Source organism: Eptatretus burgeri, chromosome 7 (genome assembly GCF_056783735.1).
Source record: "Eptatretus burgeri isolate ZD-2024b chromosome 7, Ebu_testis_v1, whole genome shotgun sequence".
NCBI lineage: Eukaryota > Metazoa > Chordata > Myxini > Myxiniformes > Myxinidae > Eptatretus > Eptatretus burgeri.
The window spans coordinates 39,009,688-39,035,824 of record NC_140967.1 but is presented as its reverse complement, the minus strand read 5'-3'; the positions used below and the strand labels follow the sequence as shown (position 1 = coordinate 39,035,824).

The 26,137-nt window shown below is 42.6% G+C and overlaps 1 protein-coding gene across 11 annotated transcripts in view; it reads left to right on the top strand.

The window, feature by feature from the left end:
* Positions 1 to 26,137, top strand: part of BIRC6 (baculoviral IAP repeat containing 6) — a 443,632-nt gene that overhangs the window by 64,605 nt on the left and 352,890 nt on the right. For all 11 annotated transcript variants that reach the window (XM_085888090.1, XM_085888088.1, XM_085888086.1 and 8 more), the window contains exons 11-16: positions 3,471 to 3,617; positions 8,106 to 8,331; positions 9,614 to 9,774; positions 17,578 to 17,700; positions 18,050 to 18,190; positions 21,990 to 22,150. In XM_085888090.1, coding sequence (XP_085744216.1) covers positions 3,471 to 3,617; positions 8,106 to 8,331; positions 9,614 to 9,774; positions 17,578 to 17,700; positions 18,050 to 18,190; positions 21,990 to 22,150 — 959 coding nt within the window. The remainder of the gene's footprint in view (positions 1 to 3,470; positions 3,618 to 8,105; positions 8,332 to 9,613; positions 9,775 to 17,577; positions 17,701 to 18,049; positions 18,191 to 21,989; positions 22,151 to 26,137) is intronic.

Here is a 26,137-nt window from a genome sequence, read left to right as displayed (position 1 = left end):
GAACTCCTTCAAGACTGTTGGAAAAGCATTCCAGGTGACTACCTCATGAAACTGGTTGAGAGAATGCCAAGAGTGTGCAAAGCTGTCATCAAGGCAAACGGTGGCGACTTTGAAGAATCTAAAATATAAAATATACTTTGATTTGTTTAACACGTTTTTGGTTACGACGTAATCCCATATGTGTTATTTTATCGTTTTGATGCCTTCATTGTTATTCTACAATGTAGAATATAGTAAAAATAAAGAAAAACTCTTGAATGAGTAGGTGTGTCCAAACTTTTGACTGGTTGTGTGTGTGTGTGTGTGTGTGTGTGTGTGTGTGTGTGTGTGTGTGTGTGTGTGTGTGTGTGTGTGTGTGTGTATAACAATATACGTCATTTCCGCTGTGAGGACGAGGCTGCATCATGCTACCGTCATTACGGGAGAGAAAGTGAGGCGTTTCCACCAATAAGTATGTACGAGCTGGTTTGTGTAGCATTTCATCAGTGGTAAGTATTTCCCCATGCCAGACTTAGGATTAACTAGAACGACACTCAGTATCATGCATACCTCCGCCAGGTTGAACAGTTTACGTTTTGTATCCCACTGATAGGCTGGATCTGGATCCAGACCTGAACCAAAATCAAATTGGCTCGTTATTGTCACCAAACCAACTCATCCACCTAGTTTCGTCATTACTCGTCCATGACTTTATGAAATACTCCACGATGCCTTGTATCGTTTTTGGCCCAATCTCTCAATGGTGAAGAATCGCTTAAAAAAATATTGCACCCGGATCCAGATTTGCATCTTCACCAAGATTGAAAATCCTCTCAAAATTCTCACCGCTGCTCAAAAGCAACAATTTTTACTTGTCACACACCGAACGTGTTCACCAAGTTTCGTCTGAATCCGTCCATAACGTTTTGAGATAGATTCTGTTCATAGACAAACAAACAAACAAGAAAGACGTCCTGCAGAGCACGGTACTTGTGAAATCTCGAAAACAAATTGGACCATAAAAATAATTGGTGGTTGAATTAAATGACGAAATCTGCAAACACACTTCAAATCAAACACCCACCCCCCCCCACCTCTCCCAAAATTTTGCTTCTGTATCCATCTTGTCCACGCCTTGCGCTCTCCTCTACCCTTCATCGTTATCCACATCTCTTGTTTGTCCATCTCCGTCTATGTTCTCCCTTGCCCCTGCTGTTGGCGTTTCCACTTCTGCTGTTCCTTTTGTTATGTTGCGTCCTCATCTGTTCTGTGTTCTAGTTTTTTTCCCACGAGCCTTGACGATGTATTCAAAAAGAAAAAGTGTATCGTACCACACACTAACCGGTAATCCATGCCAGTTTTGAAATAGTTCAGCACTGACACATCCACCAAACTGATTGTTTCGTAATTAAGTCTATTTCATTATTAATTTAACCATTAAGGCTCTGCCAAATGTATTGTTGTGAGATTTTTTTTTCCTGGAAATGTGTTCATTATTTTGAAATTCTGCTTGGTTGCATGGTTCAAAGGCTTTAAAAAAAATTCTATAACTCAAAGCTATTATTTGCACTTAATGACACAGAAATGTTACATTTACCTTCAGCTGAATTTACCCAAAACAAGTCTGAAGACGTCGATGGTTCACGAGCGTTATTTGACGATGTAGATGGTTTCAGAAGTCAAGGATGAGACAATGTGATAATTTTTGACCAAGTTATAAAAATGATGAACATGATGTATTACGAATGACAGGTTATTAGCTGCAAAATGTCGAAAACCCGGTTTCGTTCAACAACTTTAAAAATTTGACCTTTGCATAACCTTTAACGGTCACAAAACAATGGTGTGGACATTAAAATAAGGAAACAGGATACGTGCTATAGCTTATTGGAGCTAGTTCGTCGAAGAAGGTCGAAAACCCGGTTCGATTCCCACAACTTTGAAAATTTGACCTTTGTGAACTTTAAAGGTCAAAGGTCAAGGATTATGACCTTTGGTGCAAAACTTCTTCTGGAACATTCCAGGAACTATATAACGTCATATAGGCTATATGGCATTTCACACTCCTCGGATTATCCATACTTTGATGAAATCAGCGTAAAAACAAACTTGAAGGGGGCGCCACGGGCAAGGTGTTCGAGATAGAGAAAAATGGTTTCAATACTTTAGGTGGGGAATGACCTCAAGATTATGCATAAAAAATATTGTCATCCTTGCTCTCAAAGTTTGGGCGGTCGTATGATTTTTATGTCAAAATTCGAAATTTTCTAAGTTCATGACCTTGTGACCTTGACCTTGGGACTAAAATGAAAAATCGAGCTCTGTGGGGCTATGCAGGTGCCATTGGGCTAACCAAATACCAAAACGCCTGCCAGATTCGACAAACCCCCTAGGAGAAGATGCAAATTGAAATTGGCTACCCACTAAAAACACAATTCGCAATTTTCTAAGTTCGTCACCTTGTGACCTTGGGATGAAAATAAAAAATTGAGCTCCGTGGGGCTATGCAGGTGCCATTGGGCGAACCAAATACCGAAACCCCTGCCAGATTCGACAAACCCCTCGGAGAAGATGGATTTTTATGTCAAAATCGTAATTTTCTAAGTTCGTGACCTTGTGACCTTGACCTTGGGACGAAAATGAAAAATTTGAGCTCTGTGGGGCTATGCAGGTGCCATTGGGCTAACCAAATACCGAAACGCCTGCCAGATTCGACAAACCCCCGAGGAGAAGATGCAAATTGAAATCGGCTACCCACGAAAACACATTTCGCAATTTTCTAAGTTCGTGACCTTGTGGCCTTGACCTTGGGACGAAAATGAAAAATCGAGCTCCGTGGGGCTATGCAGGTGCCATTGGGCTAACCAAATACCGAAACCCCTGTCAGATTCGACAAAACCCCAAGGAGAAGATGCAAATTGAAATCGGCTACCCCCTAAAAATACGTTTTTTGGGCGTGGCTCCGCCCATAATGGGCGCACCATGCCCATTTTCAGGAAAACACAACTCGATTATGATACAAACCTCCCATCAAAATTTCATCAGGATCGGATCAAAACCCACGGAGCTATGCTCGGGACAGACAGACAGACAGACAGACAGACAGACAGACAGACAGACAGACAGACAGACAGACAGACAGACAGACAGACAGACAGACAGACAGACAGACAGACAGACAGACAGACAGACAGACAGACAGACAGACAGACAGACAACATTAACGAATATAGTGGTCACTTATATTTTTCGTGAAAATATTTTTTCGTGAACCAATAATGACCTCTGGGGCTATTCCCACAGTGTCTTAATATTGCACCACAATCCATAAGTTTGTTGTCTTCTGGTTTTGGCCCGTGCTTTTCAAAGTGCTGCTCCTCTGAGCATGATGAAAGTACATATCATTTCCAAAGTTAATTTGCCTTGATTTTGCAGTGTAGTTACTGAACTTTACTTCTTCTTTCATTGATTCCTCTGTCTTTATCCCTCAGGTGGCGAGATTCATTTTCTTCAGATTGGTGAAACCCAAGATGACATAGACAGCGCGTCAATTTTCCAAGATGGATCAACCGCAAGAGAGGAGAAATTTCAAGATGAGAATAAACACACAAGTGGTTCACATAACCAGGGACTGTCAGGTTGGGAGCATTAATCCTCATTCTTTCTTCCCCTAAGATGCCATTCTTTTGCAATTGCACATCCATAAACTATCTGTAAACATTTAATGGTTGACTGCAGAAGGGATAAGGAGACACACAAAAAGTACTTTTAGATAAGGTAGATGGTTTATGTGGTAGTATTGGGTAGAGACCACTGATCGAAATACCAATAGGTCAGGTCAGGTATGGGAGCATGCGCCGGAGCAGCACATCGCTGCGTCCACTTTCTACTCCAGGGGCCTCCGTCTGGCCATCCCCCAGGCAGATGTCTGGCCCATCCCTATCTCCTTGAGATGCTGATCAACCTGCTGCAACCAAGAGGCACGTGGTCGGCCCATTGGCCTCCTCCACTCACGAGACTCCCTCGCTGAGAGAATCTGGTGAGCAGGATCAGCATCAGGAAAATTATACACATGTCCATACAGCCACAGCTGATGTTCACGGACTATGCAGGTAACAAATCTCATTTGAGTCTCTCTCAGGAACTGCTCGTTGGACACAAAGTCTGACCAGCAATAGCCAAGGATTCTCCGAAGAGACCTGGTACCAAAGGAATTAAGTCTCCGTCTCAGATCCCTGGTCAGAGTCCAAGTCTCACATCCATAGAGCAAGACTGGAAGCACCAAGGACCTGAAGACTCAGACTTTCATCCTCCCATACAGGTACTGGGAGCGCCACACCCCATGATCCAGTGATTCCATGACTCCCCAGGACCTACCCAGCCGTCTGTTGACCTCTGGCTCACAGCCAGCAGAGACATGAATATCACTGCCAAGGTAAGTGAATCTCTTCACGACCTCAACATCCTCACCACAAACAGGTTTTGATGCAGGAAACCCATAATCCCAGCGGTTCCGACTCCTCAGTCAGCACCTCGAGGGCCCCCAAAAGGATATCTAGTCTCCGCAAAGATGACTGCATCATCTGCAAAATCAAGGTCAGAGATCTCGACATTCCCAAATGATGCGCTGCAGCTTGATCTCTCTGACATCCTCTCGGGAATCCAGTCCATACAAGTGCTGAAAAGTGTGGGAGCTAATACACACCCCTGACATGCTCCAGTAACAACTGGAAATAAGTCAGAGATGGTACCACCACATCTCACAGCACTCTCAGTACCAGAGTATAGTTCAGACATCAGATCGATCAGTTTTGGTGGCACCTCACGAAGACCAAGAATCCTCCAGAGGGTATCCTGATTCACTGAATCAAACGCTTTACAGAGATCAACATAGGCTGCAAGCAGCCCCTGTTGAAACTCTCATCTGCGTTCGGTGAGGACTCGAAGAGGAAGGATACGGTCAATCGTTGACCTCTTTGGTGTAAAGCCTGACTGCTCTGGACGCTGGTGCTCAAGCAGATGGTGGCGAATCCTATCGAGAATTATCCGAGCAAAGTCCTTGCCGGGCACTGAGAGCAGCGTCATCCCTTGGTAGTTTGGATTGGATTGGAGGCTTAACACTGACCGTTGGCACCACCATCCACCATCTTTGTTCACCCAAAAAGGAATCATACAGACGCCCTCCACCACTGAATTCAATGTCTGCCACACACGCAAAGCCTGTTCATGACTGCTCCAGAATGAATGAAATATTTTTAATCGTTTGCTCATGCCGAAACAAAATTACGAAATGAAAAAAAATCAACAATACAAACAATGTGAAATACTGCTCATGCAGTTCCAAAATATCTGGCAGAATTGAAATAGTCAAACCACCCAAGCGAAAGGTCAAAGTGGGCCTGGACGTGAAGCCTTATATTGTGCTTTATTTTGTTTGTAATAAATTGATTTTGTTGAAGTGAAGTGTATTGCTTGTGAGATTCATCTCCAACGCATTCCGACGCATTCATCTCCATTGCATTAACACAACTTACTGTGTTGTGAACTTTTAAGAATGCAATGCACAATGTGTTTTTTTTTTTTTTGTATACCTTGGTCGAGGCTCGTATGAGAGCTAACACACAACTCACAGCAAGGAGGCATGAGACAAGAGGGGTGGGAGTGGAAGGGACAAAACATTGGGGAACAGACACATTAGGTGAACTGTGGAAGGGAGAGGGATGGGGATGGGACGGGGAACATGGCGAAGAGAAGATGGACATTACAGGGACTTTCAGGAAGGAAAGCAGGAGAATTGAAGGAAGTGGGCTTGGGTGGATTATCGGGGGTAGAAAAGATCGAGGATTTGGATGGGGGAAGATAAGAGGTGGTGGTGAACAGCTGTTTTGAAAGCCTGGAGGGAAGAATGGGAAAGAATAGAGTGAGGAAGTTTATTCCAAAGGCGGGAAAAAAGAGGAATGAAAGAGTGAAGATGAGCAGTGATTCGTGATTTTGGTAGTTTTACCAGAAGGGGGTTGTTGGCGGACCTTGAGCGCCCTGTGGAAATGTGGTGGGGACAAATCGCAGAGAGAGCAGGGGGGGCAAGGCTGGAGAGGAGTCGGTAGAAGACAGAAAGACCACCGACCAACCTGCGGTGATTGAGTGAGAGGCCCAAAGACTCAGCTTCATTGCGGGAGATGCCGATGATCCAAAATGCCCTGGTTTCGACAGCGTGAAGCCGAGAAAGGTGGGAGGCAGGAGCACCAGCCCAGAGGGGAGAGCAGTATTCCATCAGGCTACGGACAAAAGCTTTGTAAGTGGTCAGGAGCTCAAGAGGGCCGAGGAAGGACTTTGCACGACGGAGGATTCCCAGTCGGCGACTGGCTTTTGAGGCGAGGTTGGAAATGTGACTTTCCCAGGAAAGGTCATGGCCAACATGACCAACACCATGTTATTGGTGTTGGTTATTACCAACACCATGCCATTCGTGCAAAGCCTTTGGCTGCTGGTCGCATCATTTTCTGGGAGCGCAGCTGTGCCACTGATGCGATGTGCTCTTTTACCAGTACACTGTGGTACTCATTTTGCCGACCTCAGGAGGATGACAGGCTGAGTCAACCCCACCTGGTGTTGATTCAACTGCAGACAGGGGCTCAAACTCAAGACCCTAAGAACTTAAGCCAGCCACCTTAGCCGTTAAGCCATCACTAGGCTCGCAACATCATGACGGCCACGTCTCACTTGGTGCCTTGTGGCCCTAAAAAGTGCTTGATAGCTTGAGCTGCTGACTTCTTTGCCGTAGTTGCCTATTCATCTCACTGATGTTTAAACAGAATCAGCTTTGACATGTGCTTCCTGACTTTAGCTCCTGTGATGGATTATGTTAGTTGTTTCCCATGGTGGAAGAGCTTAACTTTGCAAGAGCAATATGCCATCCTCACAAAAATGTGAATGTGATCATCCTCCACTGCTTTCTCAAACTGAAGAGTGTGCATTTCTTCAAACAACTTCATGTGAGCTGAGTTGCTTTGGACAGCCTTGGACATTGAAGCATACACCCCATATCCTTGAGGAAGTTTTCCACGTGATGTCTTCAGCATGCGCTGGATACACTTCTCTCTTGCTTGACATACAGAGATGATGCTTGCTGATGCCTTCTGTAAGCCTCCATGGTTCTTTATGGCCACAAACTAGTATCTCCTTCCATTTGGGTCTGTCAGTGCCTTTGTGCACTGAAAATATTATTTCGTCAGAATATAAAGAATATCCAGTTCGTAGGCCTACACTTGTGAACCAAAATATCAAGTTTCAGTAACAAACTAAGCTTGGAGTTGGCTTAACGGTCAAGGTGGCTGACTTAAGATCTTAGGGTCTTTAGTTTGAGTCCCTTTACCATTGAATTAACACCAGGTGGGGCTATCTAAGCCCGTCATCCTTCCAAGGTCGGCAAAATGAGTACCAGTGTACTGGTGATAGAGGGTACTGCATCAGCGGCACAGCCGTGCCCCTAGAAAATGATGCAAGTAAATGATACAATAGAATAATATTATACCTACCCCCTTTCTGGAAGTGACAGGCTGAAAACCTTCAAATAGGAGCAATTGACATCACAGAAAAATAAAGTTCTTCTCTGAACGACTTTATTTAGCATCCGTTGAATTTATATTTTAAAACGAACTGTTTGGTTTTGTATATTCCAATGGCAAATTATAATAATATTTTGTACATTATCATTATTTATTCCAAAAGTGGGTGTCAGTATTTTCATAGTTAGAATTTTGTTGCCCATCTCAATTTGCCCTGAGGGTGATAAGAAATAACAAAAACGTGTGAATTTGCACCACTTGTAGACCAGGTGAGGCAGGTAGAATGCTCTGCCTTTCCTGAAGGTCTTTAGTGAGCCAGCTTGTTTTTATCGACAGTTCGATAGTGATACATGAATTCTCCTGAGATGAGTTCTGGAAGTTGGAAAACAAATTCTAAACAATGAAATCTTCACCGATTTATAATTTAAACCCAAATAATTTGATATTCCATGCCATTGTCCTCGCTCCTGTTCTATCACCGTTTGTAGCTTATTTTCATGCCCTGTTTATATTCGCAGAGGTTGTTGAGTGTGTACCTTTTCCTTCATTTTATGCATGCAGGATTGGATTTGCTGGCACTCGAACCCTTGATTGCTGACACTCTTTCGACTATGCTTGAGCTGACGCGCTTTGAGACCCTGACGCCTCGCTTCGCCGCTACCGTTCCCCCATGCTGGGCTGAAGTTCAGCAGGAACAGCAACAGCGTCGTCATCCACAGCACCTACATGGACAACGTCAGGGGGACGCAGCACAGCATACACGCACATGGAAGCTTCACTCTGATAGGTGGGCAGAAGCGGACTGGTATTATAATATTTTTTCTCCCTTTTTTATTTTTTACGAAGCACTCCATTGCCTTTGTTCCTTGTACTTACTTTCGTTCAGTTTGACTCGGATGTGTACCTTCACTACCTTGAGGAGTTTTCATTGACTTTTCAATGAAACAATGTGATATCTTTCAGTAACATTGTAAAAAAGGTGCAGTAGTTTTTCATTTTGAAATTATCCATATTTTTGTAACCATTTACTTTCATGTCCTCTTTGATTTGTATAACAATAGGATCATCATTCGAGAAATTTTCATTGTTTTTCGAAGTCCAGTTCCTATAAGATCTTCACGAGATACTTGACAAATGTAACATGTCTTTCAATCCTGGAATGTCTTACTGTCTCACCCTATAACTGTGGAAACATCGTCAAACGAACCCGGTTCTCTTTTTCCATGATCAGCCACTGCAAGAGGATCATTCTCTTGAACTTCAAGGCCTTAACATCAGCCTTGACCTCTCTGTGCTGACCATGTCGCAAAGCTGGTCTCCAAAGCAAGCCGCAAACTGGGCATCCTCCATCGCTCCAAGTCATTCCTTGAAAAATCAATAATCACAGCCAACACGGCATTTCTCCATAGCTCAATTAAATACTGCTTTCTCCTTTGAGCTTCACATCTCATCTGGTTCTCCTGGAATTTGTGAAATTTATAACTCTCAACATTATTTGGCATCCCAAAATTCAGTCTTGCTTCATATCACATGAACTCTTTCATTTATTTATTTTCTCCCATTTGTGAAACTGCCTTTCTGAGGCTGCTCAATCCCACTCCTCCATCAGGACTTCCAGCGGGTGGTTCACTACCACCTCTGCCTCACCCTCCACTAACCCAATGTTACACAACTCTCATCATGGCAGGTTACTGTATTTCCTCATCCTCCTCTCTCTCTCTCTTTTCCTGTTTATTCATCTCCTTACTTTTTGTGTCCAAATGTGACCCCAATGCCCCTCTGTGAGGTTGCTGCCTTTTTACCCCATCTTGCCTTGCTCTTCTGACCCTCAATCTTGTATCAAAGCAAGTCTACATATTACATGCACAACAGTTGAAATTATGACCCTCACCATTTGCTTATAATATCTAGATGATCTTGATTATTTCATTGAAAGTTTTTTTTTGTGTGGGGGGGGGGGTTAAATCCTTATGCATCCATCCTCTTGAGGTTACTCATGTGTTTGTCTTTACAAAGTGGGCAACTTGATGTGAACATAAAATGAAGAATTTTTAAATGTCTTCCTGCAGCAAAAGTTGGTACGAGCATGTGTTTGAGATCGTGCTTCCCAAAGTTTGTGCTGTTGGTCACGTCGACTTCAAATTTGTCCTTCACCCCGATGTGACGAGCATCCCACCGGTCCAAGTGACCCTCTTGCGGAACAGGTCTCCGGGACTCGGGAAGTCAACCGGTGTGCAACTTTTATTACCTTGAAGGCTTGTGTAAAATATATGATGTAGTAAATTGGGTGTTATTCATGTTGTTTTGCAAATGATATGCAAATGTTCACCTCCATTTAACCTGAATATTCACCTCTAACTATTTAAGGGCAGCTGCTTCTTCATCATCATTTCTGGCACTTCTGAATCTATTTCTTGAGTTACTGGATTAAGTGTGTGTGTGTGTGTGTGTGTGTGTGTGTGTGTGTGTGTGTGTGTGTGTGTGTGTGTGTGTGTGTGTGTGTGTGTGTGTGTGTGTGTGTGTGTGTGTGTGTGTGTGTGTGTGTGTGTGTGTGTGTGTGTGTGTGCGCGTGCACGCGTATATATGTATATACAGTGGTGCCCCCAGAATCGGAATTTAATTCGTTCCAAGAGGCTGTTCGGATTCCAAAAAGTTCGGATTCCAAAACTATTTTCCCAATAAGAAATAATGGAAAGTGAATTAATCCGTTCCTGGACCCCAAGAAAACCCACTTTCAAGACGCTTTCAACTGAAATTACCCATGTTTAAGGTAAAATAAGATGAGTAAATGACCTTTTCTGGGTCATGAATCTTTTTCCAAGCCTGGTGGATGAGCAGGAGCGTTGTCGCTTCTTCCATCAGTCTGGATGCAGCTCCGGCCTATCAGTGGCCATTGGAATCCAAAACGTAAACGGTTCAGCCTGGTGGAGGTATGTAGTTAACCATGAAGCACCGAATGGTGTTTTATATCCCAGTACACTCTGTGGAGACACAAACGTGCCGTTTTCACCGCACGGTTCCATGGGAGAGAATCAAGAGGTGAAGCGATTGGGTGACGCAGCATGACGTCACTGCCATGCTCGCGAAAAAAAACGTTGAGTTCGTTAAAGCCGATTCGTCAGAGGGTTCATTGAATGAGTTCACTTCACGACAGGTTTTCGCGCTTTTATCGCTTCTTTATTTTTCAGAATCCTACACACGGTCGATTTCGGCAGCTCGAACATGGCAGCGAGATCAGACACACGCGTACCGCTCTCATGCTTAGCGATAAGTTCTTTCTTCAACTCAATTGTCGTTCTCACGGACTTCCTCTTACTCCTATTTGCTTCACTGCTCTTCTAGGGTGCCATGGTGAATGCATAAGGGTGATACTGTAATTGAAAAAAAAGAGAAATGTACTTATTTACAAATAATAAATAATTAATACAAAACATAATACCGTACAAAGATAATAAAATAGAATATAAATAAATAAACTGGTTTTATAAAGTTTATTTAGCTTGGAGATGAGATGACTTCGGCTTACGGAAGATTCTGGTGGAGGTGGCGGCAGTGGTGGAGCTGTGACGTTCATCTCATTAGCTATGCAGCACGAGTTCACCTCGGAACGTGATTACTGGAGTTGTGATGTTCATCTCATTAGCTATGCAGCACGAGTTCACCTCGGAACGTGATTGGTGGAGCTGTTCACCTTTGCAGTTACTTTTTTAGGTCTCATGGTTGAGTTACAACAAATAAATTTGCGAAAATTCGGTTTTCGAAAATGTGTTCAGTTTTTAGGGCAAAATTTTATCGAAAAAATTGTTCGGATTCCAATTTGTTCAAACAATGGGGCGTTCGGATTCTGGGGGCACGACGGTGTATATGTATAAATGTGTATATGTATATATATATATATATATATATGTATGTATGTATATATATATATATATATATATGTATGTATATGTATGTATATATATATATATATATATATGTATGTATATATATATATATATATATATATATATATATATATATATATATATATATATATATATATATATATATATAAACATATGTGTATATATACATACACACACACACACACACACACACACACACACACACACACACACACACACACACACACACACACACACACACACACACACACACACACACACACACACACACACACACACATACACTACTTGTCAAAAGTTTTAGAACACCCCCATTTTTCAGTTTTTACTGAAATTTAAGCAGTTCAAGTCCAGTGAATAACCTGAAATGGTACAAAGCTAAGTGATAAACTGCAAGAGGTTGAAAAAGGAAAGTTTAGGTTACCAAAAACTGAAAAATAATGTAAATTTCAGAGTTGTTAAAAAGGCCCTTTTCAGGGAACAAGTTCAGGGAACAATGAGTTAGCAACTGCAGCTGTTCTGCAGCAATGGAAGTAAATTAAGCCTTGAAAGTTGATGCAAACAATTCCTACAGGTGTCCCAACTTTTGTTGATTAGTTACAAACCCTCTGTATAGAAGCAGTGTTGGAACAGACTGTGTTGCTACAACCTCGGAAGCATTATTTGGACAATATTGCACTACAGGAAATAGTATATTGCTATCATAATGGTGAGAAAAAGACAATTAACAAAGGAAGACAGACAGACCATTATAACCCTTAAAAGTGTCGGTCTTTTCTTTTGAGAAATTGCAAAGGTGCCAAGGTGTCAGTGAGTAGAGTTTCCTGCACCATCAAAAGGCACTTGGAAACTGGAGGAAACTCTGACAGGAAGAGGTCTGGCAGACCCAAAGCCACAACACAATCAGAAGACAAGTTTCTGAGAGTCAACAGCTTGCGTGATAGGCGGCTCACACGACAGCAGCTTCAAGCACAGCTTAACACTGGTCGAAGTAAGGAAGTCTCAGTTTCAACTGTGAACAGAAGACTTCGAGCTGCAGGTTTGACAGGTCGAGTGGCAGTAGGAAAGGCATTGCTGAGATGGCAAAATAAGAAAAAGAGACTTGCCTGGGCCATGAAGCACTGCTAGTGGACTACTGAAAACTGGAAGAAGGTCTTATGGACCGATGAATCAAAATTTGAAATCTTTGGTTCATCACACAGGGTTTTTGTACGCCATCGAGTAAGTGAAAGGATGGTTCCTCAGTGTGTGACACAAACTGTCAAACATGTAGGAGGAAGCGTGATGATCTGGGGCTGTTTTGCTGGATCCAGAGTCGGCGACTTGCACAGAGTGACTGGCACCCTGCACCAAAAGGGCCACCACAGCATTTTGCAGCGCAATGCAATACCCTCTGGTCTATGCCTAGTTGGTCAGGGTTCATCCTACAGCAAGATAACGACCCAAAACATACCTCTAGGCTATGTCACAACTACCTTAGAAGAAAAGAACAAAACGGTAGGCTTCAAATCATGGAATGGCCAGCATAGTCTCCAAACTTAAACCCCATTGAGCTGGTTTGGGATGAACTGGACAGAAGGGTGAAAGCAAAGCAACCTTCAAGTGCAACACATTTGTGGTAACTTCTGCAACAGTGTTGGGAAGCTTTCCGAACAATATTTCATTTCCATTGAGAAAGAATGCCACGAGTATGTTCGGCTGTTATATCTGCAAAAGGTGGCTACTTTGACGAGTCCAAAATTTAGATTAAATTTTGTTCAACAAAACGATTCCATGATTTCTTTTTTATCTGCAATTGTTTATTTGTTCTATGCCTTAATTTCAGAGTACATTGAATCATTAAACTGCTTAAATTATAGTAAAAACTGGAAAAATGGGGGTGTTCTAAAACCTTAGTCTGGTAGTGTATATGACTATATATACATATAGTAAATATAACCCATCGCTTCGCTGACAGGGGTATTAAGGGGGGGGGGGTTGAGAGAGGAGGGAGGAGAGGAAGAGAGAGGAGTATGAAAAAAAAAAAAAAGAAGAGAGAAAGGTGAGGGGTGGAGGTGCGGTTATTAAAGAGAATGATACATTATGCTTTTTTGGTCAAATTTGGTTTTGGTCAAAAGGTTTTGGTCAAATTTCATTGAAATCGTATGTGTAGTTTCTGAGAAGTTGCAAGTATTTGTGGATGGACGGACGACGCGCCATCCCATAAGCTCCTCGGAACTACTTTACAGGTGAGCTAAAAAACATCCCTGGGAATATTACAACAAGCAAACTACAGTTAAAAGCTGTCTGAGGCTCAGCTACGATCCTGAAGAGAGCCCTCGGCTCAAAACTTTGAGAACAGAAAACTTTACAGCTTGGTCCATGAATTGTGACCCCTCACCAAAATGAAGGTGGATACTTTGAGCCCTCCCTGGGAGGACCCCATTCCACATTCTGAAACCCGCATATATAGATACTCATCAATACTAATCAACGGCGCGCGCGCACACACAAACACACAAACACACACAAACACACAAACACACAAACACACAAACACACACACACACAAACACACAAACACACAAACACACAAACACACACAAACACACAAACACACAAACACACAAACACACAAACACACACACGCTTGGCCGATATCGGCAATTTTTCAGGAATCGGCAGGTTGAAATCAGTGTGATTACCGACGATACTACGTACTGTTTACAACCCAGAAATCTTGAGTTGCTTTCACTGAAAAACGTTGCATTTATATAGACGTTTCAAGGAGATGTTCACAAACATTATTCTTTATAAACAGCTGCATGTGATGGGTGTAAAAACCTTTGTAAAGCAAATCCGATAATGAAATGCTTTCGAAACAGGAGCGAGAACAAAGGAAAACCTGTAAGAACCTCCATGAGATACGGGATGAAACTTTGCCACAACGGCACTCGTAACAGGCATGGCCTGTCCACACACCCGTGGAGAGTCCATACAGATCCAAATATACCCATATGTACCATGTCCGTGTTTGCTGTATACGTACCTCTCCCTTGTAGAAAATGTTGAATGCACATCCTGATCATGACACGAGCTGCACTGTACAGCTCAGTAAGTGGTTTAAGCACTCAAGCATTCCAACAGAATGCCTGGGTTGGCCAGTGATTACCAATTGCCGTCGATACAACTATGCACCCGGAAACACCAGTGCAACGTCCGAATTGGACAAATCAACACTTTTTCGGGGAGTCGGAATTGCTGATATATCCAAATCTGGAAATTACATTTTGTAATAATGGTTGGTTGAAGAGATTCTCTTGGTTTTTCATCTATCTATAATTCCAGCAGTGTGTGTGTGTGTGTGTGTGTGTGTGTGTGTGTGTGTGTGTGTGTGTGTGTGTGTGTGTGTGTGTGTGTGTGTGTGTGTGTGTGTGTGTGTGTGTGTGTGTGTGTGTGTGTGTGTGTGTGTGTGTGTGTGACTGCTGTTTCTCGACAACCACTAGTCCGATCTAATTGAAACTTGTCAGATATATTGCTGGGGACCTGAGGATGTGCCTTTTCAAGGTTTGATATTAATCGGACAAGTGCCTCCCAAGTTATGGCTATTTATTTACCAACCAATGACAAGACACGTTGTTGCATGGGCGTGGCCGATGGGGGAAGGGAACCTCATCCGCGTTCCCCATTTCGGGTTACAACGTACGGGCTTCGGGAGAGTGATGACTTCGTGTATTCTATTGATTTCTCGATTTCTTGTGCGCATTTATAGATAAACACAATGCCCCAAGTTATGATCGTTTTCATATTAGATGGTGTATAAATTTCGGTAACATCAGAGTGAGCTGCTGTGCTCCGAACCAGGAAGTAAATTTTTTTTCTCTCTTCTCTTCTCTTTTTGTTTTTCCTTACGACGACATTGCGAAAAGGCAAAATACGTTGGCGCGAATTGAATAATTGGCCATTAAAACTAAATTGCGAAAAATCGTAACTGTGATATGCGAACTTCAGGGCCACACACGGACGGGCACGCAAGAGCGAAGAAACGGCCTATGTGGTTGTTGTTTCTTGCTCGCGGTTTGAATATTTATTTATTTATTTATTTATTATTATTATTTTTATTATTATTATTATTTTTTTATGGGCACGTACTAGTATGGACAAATGAAATAAAGCCACGAACGCTGGCGTCTCCAGGCGTTTATAAGCATTGCAATGTACCCAGCGATTCGTGACTATGATGAACAGGTATTCAATAATACTAGTGCGTGCCCGAAGGTGCAAAAAAAAATTTTTTTTTTAATTATGACGTCAGTCGCGATGTCATCGCACCGTGCCCTGTCATTGGTTGATAAATAAATGGCTGTAACTTGGGAACCACTCGTCCGATTAATATCAAACCTTGAAAAGGCACATCCTCAGGTCCCCAGCAATATTCCTGGCAAGTTTCAATCAGATCGGACCAGTGGTGTCGAGAAACGGTGGTCGCAGACAGACACACATACAGACACACATACAGACACACACACAGACACACACAGACACACACACAGAGATTTCTGGAATTATAGATAGATGAGTGAGGAAAGTGAAAAAAAAACTTTATCGTTAAGAAATCGTTGCGGCCTGTTCCAAGTCAACATAAGGACGATGCCGTTAACATAAGTTGTGCTCCCCATGACTACCAATTCAGGAAAGGGGGGGGGCATGGCTCCTTCCCCCTCATCCCTCATTTTCACCCACCTGTTGGGGAAATAACTGTGAGTCCCCCATGAGGTTATTTTTTTTACACATTGCATGAAATCCTTTGATATTTTTCCATCTCCTTCGTACAGCAGATATAATATACAATTATACCGACCGACACAGATCTACAACCCTCTCCCACAGAGACATCTTCATGCAATTGTTACGATTTCCACACAGTCTACTTTGACAAAAATGTCAAAATAATGTTGTGATGGCGATTAATAAAAGGATTGTGGTCTCCTATTGTGTCATTTCTGCCTTCTTTGATTGTGTTTTGGGGATTCCATCCTGACATGTTTTTTTTTAATTTTTCTTTGATGTTGTTTTTTTTGTTGTTGCTTGTTTCTGTTGTTTGTTATTTTTGGGGTGGAGGAGAGAATTATAGTTCTATTTAGTCTGTGCCCTTTTCCTTTGTAAATTATGCAAACCGCAGTTTACCTAGTAATCCACTGTGGAGTTCCTCAGTCGGCGCATGCGCATGCCAAACAAGTTTGATTTCTTTTAAACTGCTATGGTAATCACGCAACACCCCAGACACAAAGTAGCTTCCTCACATTAGAATTATTGTAATCGTTTCAGCCATTTTTGTGCTCGCCTGGCTGAAGAAAGAAAGAAAGAAAAAGTACAATTTGATGGTTTAGGGATCTCCCCATGTGTTACTTTGGTGATTTATTCCTGCGTCTTTAACAGTTGGTTGTTATAAAAACGCTTGAAAATAAAAGGTACAGCTTTTAAAGACATATGACTTTACTCCATAGCAGACTTTTGAGGGCATCATTTTGTACGCATTTTATGCGGCGGCCATTTTTTTTTCATGCCATCCCCCCATGTGGAGTACTACCGCACTCCATGATGCTTATGATTGAATTCCGTATGTGTTTGCGATTTGACACAAAGTGTGATTCTCGTGGGTTGATCTTTATGTACCGTTCTGCCTGTAACCGTTTACTACTGTGTAACTTTGTAAAATTCCTTGAAACAAAACTGTGACTTTTATCTTGCATTTTAAAAACTCTTGTAGACAAATGGGTTTCCCTGTTTCTCATTTTCATCTGAAATGGTGGCTCATGATGCCCAGAACTCTAGTTGAAATCTCGTATAGTTCCCCAGACTGTATCATATAAAACGTTGTGTGTTTGTCCATCATATACGAATGTCCTTGTAATTCACATTATAGTACACCGATGCCCTCTGTTGTCCATCGCCTACTAATGTCCTTGTCCAGTCATTCACATTACAGTCCACTTTTGTCTACTTATGTCTTTGTCATGCACATGATTTATATACAAGTTCCATCACGAGCCTGAAATTGATATATCAACAAAAAAATAACTATGATGAAAACGACTGACCTTTAGTGCTATCATGACCATTCACAAATATGCTGTTGCCTCCTACAGATGTTCCTGTCGATGCGAAAGTCGCATTCCCTCTTGGTCCTCCAGCATGGCTGCAAGCTAGTCCCGCATCCTCGGACACATCCGATGATCTTTGTGAGGCCATGGAAATCGACGAAGACTCGGGTCAGCTTACGTTATTTGCTTGTTCATGAAGCGTCATTATTATTAAAAAAAAATTTTTTTTTGCCATTTTGCCATAAAAGTATTTTCATTTGTTGAGTAATACTGATTATGATTCTGTTTTAGAATCCAAAAATTACTTCTGTTTTGCTCAATCAACCAGGTCAAAATTTTGTTGAAAGGAAATGGCAATACCATCATTACTTGTCTCATGCTGGTAGCACTAAGAATTGGTTTGTGGAATATTATTTTGGCTCTGCTTTGCATAAATTGATTCCGTGAATGTTTGTTTATTTTAATTTAATTTCTTAAAATGATTGTTCTCCTGTGTTTTTTTTTTTAAATATTACAGATCTGGGTACACGAAAATTCTGTCCATTTCTTGAAGAGCATAAGGAGGACATTTTGTGTGGTCCAGTGTGGTTGGGTCATGGAATTGATCTATCAGCACATGCAGGAACGCTGACGTTGACCAGCCCGAAACTCATCTGTGGTGATTCTTGGAACTGACAAAGATAAAATCATACATTGAGGCATTTTGTTGTACTTGCAATTTATAAAGTAGATCGATGATATTGTTAGCTTTGTACATCTTTTTTCAAAACATTTTTCTTCTTGAATGCTGCAACATGCTCAACTGATTGAATGTTTGTTCTGTTTAAAAAAAAAATTTTTCCCGTTCCTTTGTGCCTTCATTTGAAAAAAAATTAAATGTTTTTATTTTAAGCCAAAACTTTTTTCACCAGATTAAGACATTCTCATAAGATATTGTCGTTTTTGTGGCATTTTCATTTGAAGACTTGATTGGGGTGTTAGATTGTTTAAAATTTTTTTTAACAGCACCAGAGTGTGCTTTTAACAAATTAGGCAACTTTCATTTTTACAGAATCGCCTTCCTTTGTGTTATGTGCAGTAGATAAATAGTGAAAAACTGAAAAACATGTGGGAGGGGAATTTCAAGAATGCAGTTTTGTAGACATCATATGAAGATGGCCTCATGCTGTTTACCCTCCTATCTCTCACTTGGCTTTATATGTTCAAATAGTGTTTTCTACTAAATGTTTAATTTTCTTTTGTTCTTCAAGAAATTAATATGAAATTGCAATTCATTGTACCCAGACAACTTTGGTTGTTAATGTATTTATAACTATACATGATACAGTGATGTCCTTTGTTTTATATGATACTGAAACTCATAAAGTTTTGTGCACACCATCAATACACTTCAAAGTGAGCTCCATTTGTCACATGTCAGACATCAAGGTGGTACACGAGTTCTTGCCATGTTCGACTCAGCATGTTTGCATCCACTAGTGTGCTTGCAGCTGTGATCTGAGAACGAAGATCCTGCAGGTTTGCACCTTGGTGTTGTAGACAACATCTTTGACTAACCCCCATAGAAAAAAATCAAGAGGGGGTTATGTCTGGTGATTGTGGGGTCAGGCGCTTGGTCCGTCTCATCCAGTCCAGCGACCTGGAAAATTTTAATTCAGGACGGCTTGAACGACTAATTCCGAATGACAGGGAGTGCTGTGCTGTTGAAAAATGATATTGGGTTGCAGGTCTTCAATCTGTGAGAAGGGGAATCCTTCCAACATGTGCATGTAAATTGTTGAGGTCACTGTTTCTTCTGCAAAAAAACGGACCCACCAAGTGGTTATGGAGAAGGCCACACCACATTGACTTTTAGACTGTCGCGGATGTGTTCAATGACTATGTGGGGGTTTTCAGAGTCCCAGATCCTCACATTGTGCCAATTGACCTTCCATGATACATGAAAGCAAGCTTCATCTGTGAACATGACCTTCAGGTAATCTTCATCATCCTCTATCCATCCATTGGGACCATACTCTGTGTAGAGCGTTGGTGCTACCTAAGCATTCTCCTTGGCTATTGGGCACAACCCTGGATGGGTCGCCACTCCGACACAGTATACCAGCAAGCTGGCACTCATTTTGCTGACCTCGGAAGGATGACAGGCAGTCAACCCCACCTGGTATTAATTCAACAGCGAGTGTGATTTGAACTCAAGATTCTAGGATCCCAAGCCCACCACCCTAACCATTAAGCCAACACCAGGCATATCCTCTATGTGACTGAGCATTCCCAAGACAAACACCTTGCGTTTGGGTCCGTCATTCCTTCCATTCCTTGGCGGATTCCTTCCAAACTTTGTATGGAAATTACGCGGCACTTTCCAACCTGGCCTCCAAAGCCAGTCGCCGACTGGAAATCCTCCATCATGCAAAATCCTTCCTCGGCCCACCTGAGCTACTGAACACATAGAAAGCTTTCGTCCGCAGCCTGATGGAGTACTGCTCTCCCCTCTGGGTTGGCCCTCGTGCCTCTCACCTTTCTCGGCTTCATGCTGTGGAAACCAAGGCATTTTGGATCATTGGTATGTCCCGCGATGAGGCTGAGCCTTTGGGCCTCTAACTCTCTCACCGCAGGGCAGGCCGGTGGTCTTTCTGTCTTCTACCGCCTCCTCTCCGGTCTCGTCCCCCCTGCTCTGTCTGCGATTTATCCCCACCATATTTCCACAGGGCATTCAAGGTCCGCCAACAACCCCCTTCTTGTAAAACTACCAAAATCACGAATCACTGCTCACCTTCACTCTTTCATTCCTCTTTTTTCTCACCTTTGGAATAGGCTCCCACACTCTCTTCAATCTCATTCTTCTCTCCAAGCCTTCAAAACAGCCTTTCACCACCACCTCTTATTTTCCCCCATCCAAAACCTCGATCTTTTCTACCCCCGTTAATCCACTCCAAAGCCACCTCCTTCAAATTCTCTGCTTTCCTTCCTGAAAGTCGCTGTAATGTCCATCTTGTATACCCCGTGTTTCCCGCTCCATCCCTCTCCCTTCCACAGATCTCCTTATGTTTCTGTTACCCACTGTTTTGGCCTTCCCTCTCTCGCCCCTCTTGTCTCATGCCCCCCTCGCCCCCTTGCTGTGCGTTGTGCGTTAGCTCTCGTACTAGCCTCGTCAATGTATCAAAAAAAACAAAAAACTTCTGTCGGATCTCGTCTTGATGAACCATTTGACGCACTGAACTTTCACCTGTGGAGTCGCCATTTTATTTTACATGAAACCATCAGACTGGAAAATAAAGAAAACTTTATGAGTTTGAGTATCGTCGAAAACAAAGGGTATTGTCATATCATTTGTGGTACGAAATATATTGTTACGTTTGTGGGGGTGAGATGGGTGGTGGGTGGGGGTGGTTAGATATTACCATGGAGCAGATAGGAATGTCTGGAGTAGCATTGTCCATGTGTGAGTAGTTAGTCCATTTTAATGTGATAAGTAGAGAAATGTTAGTTTAAGAATTGTCTTGTTTCAATGTACACCATTGAGGGGGTGGTGCATGATAATATTTAGGGGGTATGGTTTAGGAAAATGTGCGTTTAACCTCTGTACAGAGACAGAGAGACACAGAGACATGGGGAAAAAAAAGGCGGACTGTTGCCCTGAGAGAGGAGGGAGGAGCCGGATTGGGCGGTTGAGGTTCAAGAGGAGAGGACTGTTGAGCTCTGAAGAAGATGCCTAACATGCTGAAGAGAACCATCGACTTCTGAGGAGAATGGATCTGATGAAAAGGTTTGAAGGAGAACAAAATTGTGAGGAGAATTGAGTCTGGAGAGCTTTCTCTGAAGAGGTCATCCTGCCTGGCCACCTTTGCCTGGTTGCGTCTGCCTGCTGCTTCATCTCCTCATCGTCCTGCTTCGTCGTGTCATCATCCTGCTCATCGTCTCAACGCCTGCTCATCTCTGCTACCACCACAGCGGAGTCCCCCAGTTTCGTCCCTTTGCCGTCTGTGCTTGAATCTGGTGTGAGGCACCTTAGATTTCTTTAGATTCATTTTTATTCTCATTGTACACAATTTATTATCGATTCCGTGTCCCACTTTCTTCCCCACCACGACCCGCCGTCGTATCCCTCCGCCGGTCAATCTTCCTCTGGTCGTTTGTGGTTTTGGGAATAAACCCGTTGGTTTTAAAAGCTTTTAGGTTCTCGTGTTTTTCCTCATGACCCGTGCGTACATTGTCTGCCATTAATTCGGACCGTCTCCACAGGAGTTAAGCCATTCGGAACATTGTGGGATTTTAACCTCCCGCCGCGACGAGCTCGACGTTAGTTGAGCCGTTGATGCTACAATATTAACCAAAGTTGTCCAGGTCTTTTTGGAACACCCTGTGTTATCGTTTTACCACTCTTAATGTCGGTGCGAATGTTTATATGCCTGCACACAATTCTTTCTGTTCCATCATCCCTGCCATTTTGATTTCAGGAGGGAAGCATCGCTCGTTCTTGCTGCACATGCATGCTGTGCTTGGGGACAAAGCCAATGAGGAAGGTGGCAGGTCTACCAATCGGAGCTCCATGAGCAGACCTCCTGCTGTCCAAGGGCACTCTCTTGTCTCCTTTCTCCTCAAAGCTACTGCATTCAAGGTCTGTTGACCCTTTCCTTTTTTCATTGTCTAAATATTTTCCCACAACTATAGAGTGTCAAGAAAGGTCTGGGAGGGGCAGCAGGTTATTCCCCATTTAATTGCCACCATGGATTTTTAGGAGCCCACCCCTTTTTACACCTATTTTAAAGATAAATTCTCAGCTCTCTTGATAAACTCACACAGTATAATGACACATAATCTTCTGCATAATTTTATATTGCAAAATGGTGGAAGTTTTACCCCCTTCACTCCCTCTTATGGGCGTCGATTGGTGGGGGACGGGGGGGGACATGTCCCCCCACTATTTATAAAGGGGGGGTCAACATATCGATTTCCCCCCCACTTTTTTCATTGAACGTAAGTTACGTAACACAAAACGAGCTGCTCGAGTACAACCAGGCCGAGATGCTCCTCAAATACAAGAATAAATTTTTTAATCTTTATTAAAGTTTTATTGGTGTATTATAGTTCTATTAAAGATGATAGGTTAACAATTCAATATTTTGTAATTCTGTTTTCATATTTCGCAGTTGATAACAGTGGCCTAAATCCCAACGTTGAAAACCGAGTGAAAATCGAAGGAAAGTGGGTATTTTGGCGACTAAATTAGCTTTGAATACTTGGGAAACATAAAATAAAATGCGCTTCATGCACATTTTATTGTGAGATTACCTCGAAAATCCGATTAAAAAAGGCTTAGGCTTGGTAGCTTCGCCGCGGCTTGCAATTTTTACTAGGAAAAATAACGTTCCGGAAGGAATTTCTCTTCCGCCATCATCCGAATAATTTTCCGTTTGCACGAGGACAAAGATGAAGGAAAGACCAACAGAATAAGGTGTCTCATTAAACTGTGTGATTTAGAATGATTAAATTAGAGATTTTAAATGCAGCGTTGAAAATAAAACAGAGGATTGTCAGCTTCTTCTTCACCACGTCGACCCCACAACGGTTCTGGGCTCCTTTAGCGACCAAAATGGTTAATTTCACCTTTCTAACTTATATCGCACTGTACTTAAACAAAACGTACGGGCACGCACTCTACTTAAACAAAACGTACGGACACGCACTATACTTAAACAAAGCGTACGGGCACGCACTATACTGAAACAAAGGCACGCGGTTTCAAAGTTGTGTTTTTTGTTTGTTTGTTTGTTTTTTTTGCACGTACGGGCATGCACTAGTGGAAATGATGAACGTATTTACAAATCAACAAACTACGTACAATAATTGGAAAGAAGAGAGTGCATGTCCGGACGGCAACAGATCTTAATCCCTCGTCTCCTGGTCTCGTGGTTTGTGAGAGGTAAATAATTATATAAATGTTTACATTACAACTGACTTTAGCTCATTCCTTTGGTGAACCCTTTTGATGGCATGCAAATCAAGAACACAATCTTTAATGACGATGCTAACTATGAACCAATAATATCATAATCATCTCACTCAACTTAAGCTCATTGGTTAATTAAATGCAGATTAAATTAAATGATGAATATTAATAATCCCAGATAATAAAATACCAGGGTATCTGACCCTAACCAAAAGTAATAAAAGTAATAAGCGCGTAGCGGGTAACTAAGCGAGTAATGGAATGCTAAATTGAGAGTTCAGATGCTAAATTAAGAACTGAACTCGTATCGGCGCTCTTTTAGTAATACATGTGCTACACAAAGCTTATCACATGTCAACATTGTGCCTGGAGGTACAGTGACCTAGCCAAAAGTATGTTGACCTTAAAAATGCCCTGTTACGCAAAAATAACCCTTATAATTCACATGTCGAAATTTATTCAACTGAAATGTAATTCCCTTCTCGTTTCATGGAGGATATGGATTTCAGAAAGTTTTTCGCGACAGCATCAAGTAGCACATCCCCGACCACTCTCCTGGAGCAATCAAGTTCCCAGAAAGAGGTGGACGATTCAAAGGAGAAGATAGCAGAAAAGGGTGCATGTCCGAGTACTCGGCCTAATTTCCCAGATCAGCCTTTTCAACCTCATGATGTCAGTTGTATCCCAGTCCAAATACTGCCAAACCGAGTTGAAGTTTCAACAACAAGTGGTTCAAAGATTTTCCGTGGCTTCATTTTGATCAGAGCATCGGCGGTGTACTCTGTCACACCTGTACGGACGCTTCTCGTGAAAAACTTACCGAACTTGCCCGCTGTGCAGAAGATGCATTTGTCTCAAAAGGCTTTCAGAACTGGAAAAAGGCTACAGAAAAATTCAGACAACACGAACGATCAAACACACATAGGCTTGCCTCTGAAAATCTGAAATGTCGCAGAAGTCAACCTGGTGTCCATGTGCAGCTGAGCAGCAAACTGCTAGAAGAGCAAAGATCTGCACGGTCAGCACTTCTGAAGATTATCGCCTCACTGCAATATTTAGCCTGACAAGGTTTTGCAGTTCGTGGGAAGGATGCCTCTGAAGGGAATTTCAAAATGCTCTTACAGTTGCGGGCCGAGGATGATATAAACCTCACGACGTAGCTGTCAAGGAAGACGACGTTCACAAGAGGAGAAATTCAGAACGAAATTCCACAGTTGATGAGTCATGCCATCCTCAGAAATATCTGCAGTAACGTGAATGAAATGTCCACTCAGTTCGGACTCGTAACTGATGGAACGCAAGATATTCAGGGTAATGAGCAGGAGTCGGTGTGTGTGCGCTATGTGACGGATTCCTTTGATGTTCAAGAAGATCTCATCGGCCTCTACCAAGTATCGTCAACAACAGCCAACAGGAGTATCACTTTGTAAGATGCTTCAGAATGTCCTAATTCGGTGTCAACTCCCTATTGAACACCTTTGAGCACAGACTTACGATGGGGCAAGCAACATGTCTGGAAAGTACAAGGGCTGTCAAGCACAGCTAAAAAAACTCCAACCGCTGGCCAATTATGTTCACTGTGGAGCTCATGTCACCCAACTCATTACATCCAAAGCCCTACAAACTGCATAGTTCATAAGAGACACCCGTGATTATGTCCAGGTACTAAGCAACATCTACAACTCTGGAAAATTCAAGCATCTGTACTTGAATATCCACGCTGACGATGCTGACACTCCTTGCCCTACACGCCTGAGGCCAATTTGCCCGATGCGTTGGTTAACTCGTTCTCTTGCTGTGAAATCGATATTGGATAACTATGAAGTGGTACTGGATGCCCTTCAACAAGCAAGTGATGACTTTGGTACGAACACGGCATCGCGAGCCAATGATATTCAAAGCTGACTTTCATCAGGAAAGTGTGTTCTCGGTCTGTTTGCATCAATACCCGTTCTCCAATCCCTTGAATACCTCAATAAGGCACTTCAGGGTTCACAAGTTACCGTCTCTGGTATGCCTACTGCTGCAAAGGTAACTGCACAGAATCTCCAATTTCTCCGTACCGACCAGACGTTTAAGGAGGTTTTCGAAACAGCACAACAGAAGCTCCAGCAGTGCCAACTAGATCCAGTGACCCTCCCTCGTAAGCGCAAGCTTCCGAAGAGACTTGATGGAGGCACGCAGGAATACACTGCCAATTCTGCAGAGGAGGTATTCAGAGTTGAATTTTTCAAAGTCATCGACAGCGCATCCGAGAACTTGAACGAGTACTTCACATCAACCGACCTCATGGCGTATAGGGACTTGGGTGAAATGCTCCTGTCTGGGTCATTCAAACCACAAATAGTCCGTAAATATCCCGAACTGTCGGATTCCCTAGAGCAAGAACTTGGCTTCTTTCGTAACCAGTTCAGTGGTTCATCTGTTGAGGATTACCGTAAAATATTTGTAGACATGGTGCTGGAAGTCCGTCGAATGTTCCCACAGGTAGAACGTTTGCTTCGCTTCTATTGGTTTCCCCAGCAAGTTCATGCAAAGCTGAACGGTCATTCAGTGCACTCAGACGTATGAAGACTTGGTTACGTTCCACAACGCCTCAACCATCTCATGATCTGTCATGTTCACCCAGATCGTCTGACTGCACTTGACCCCCAA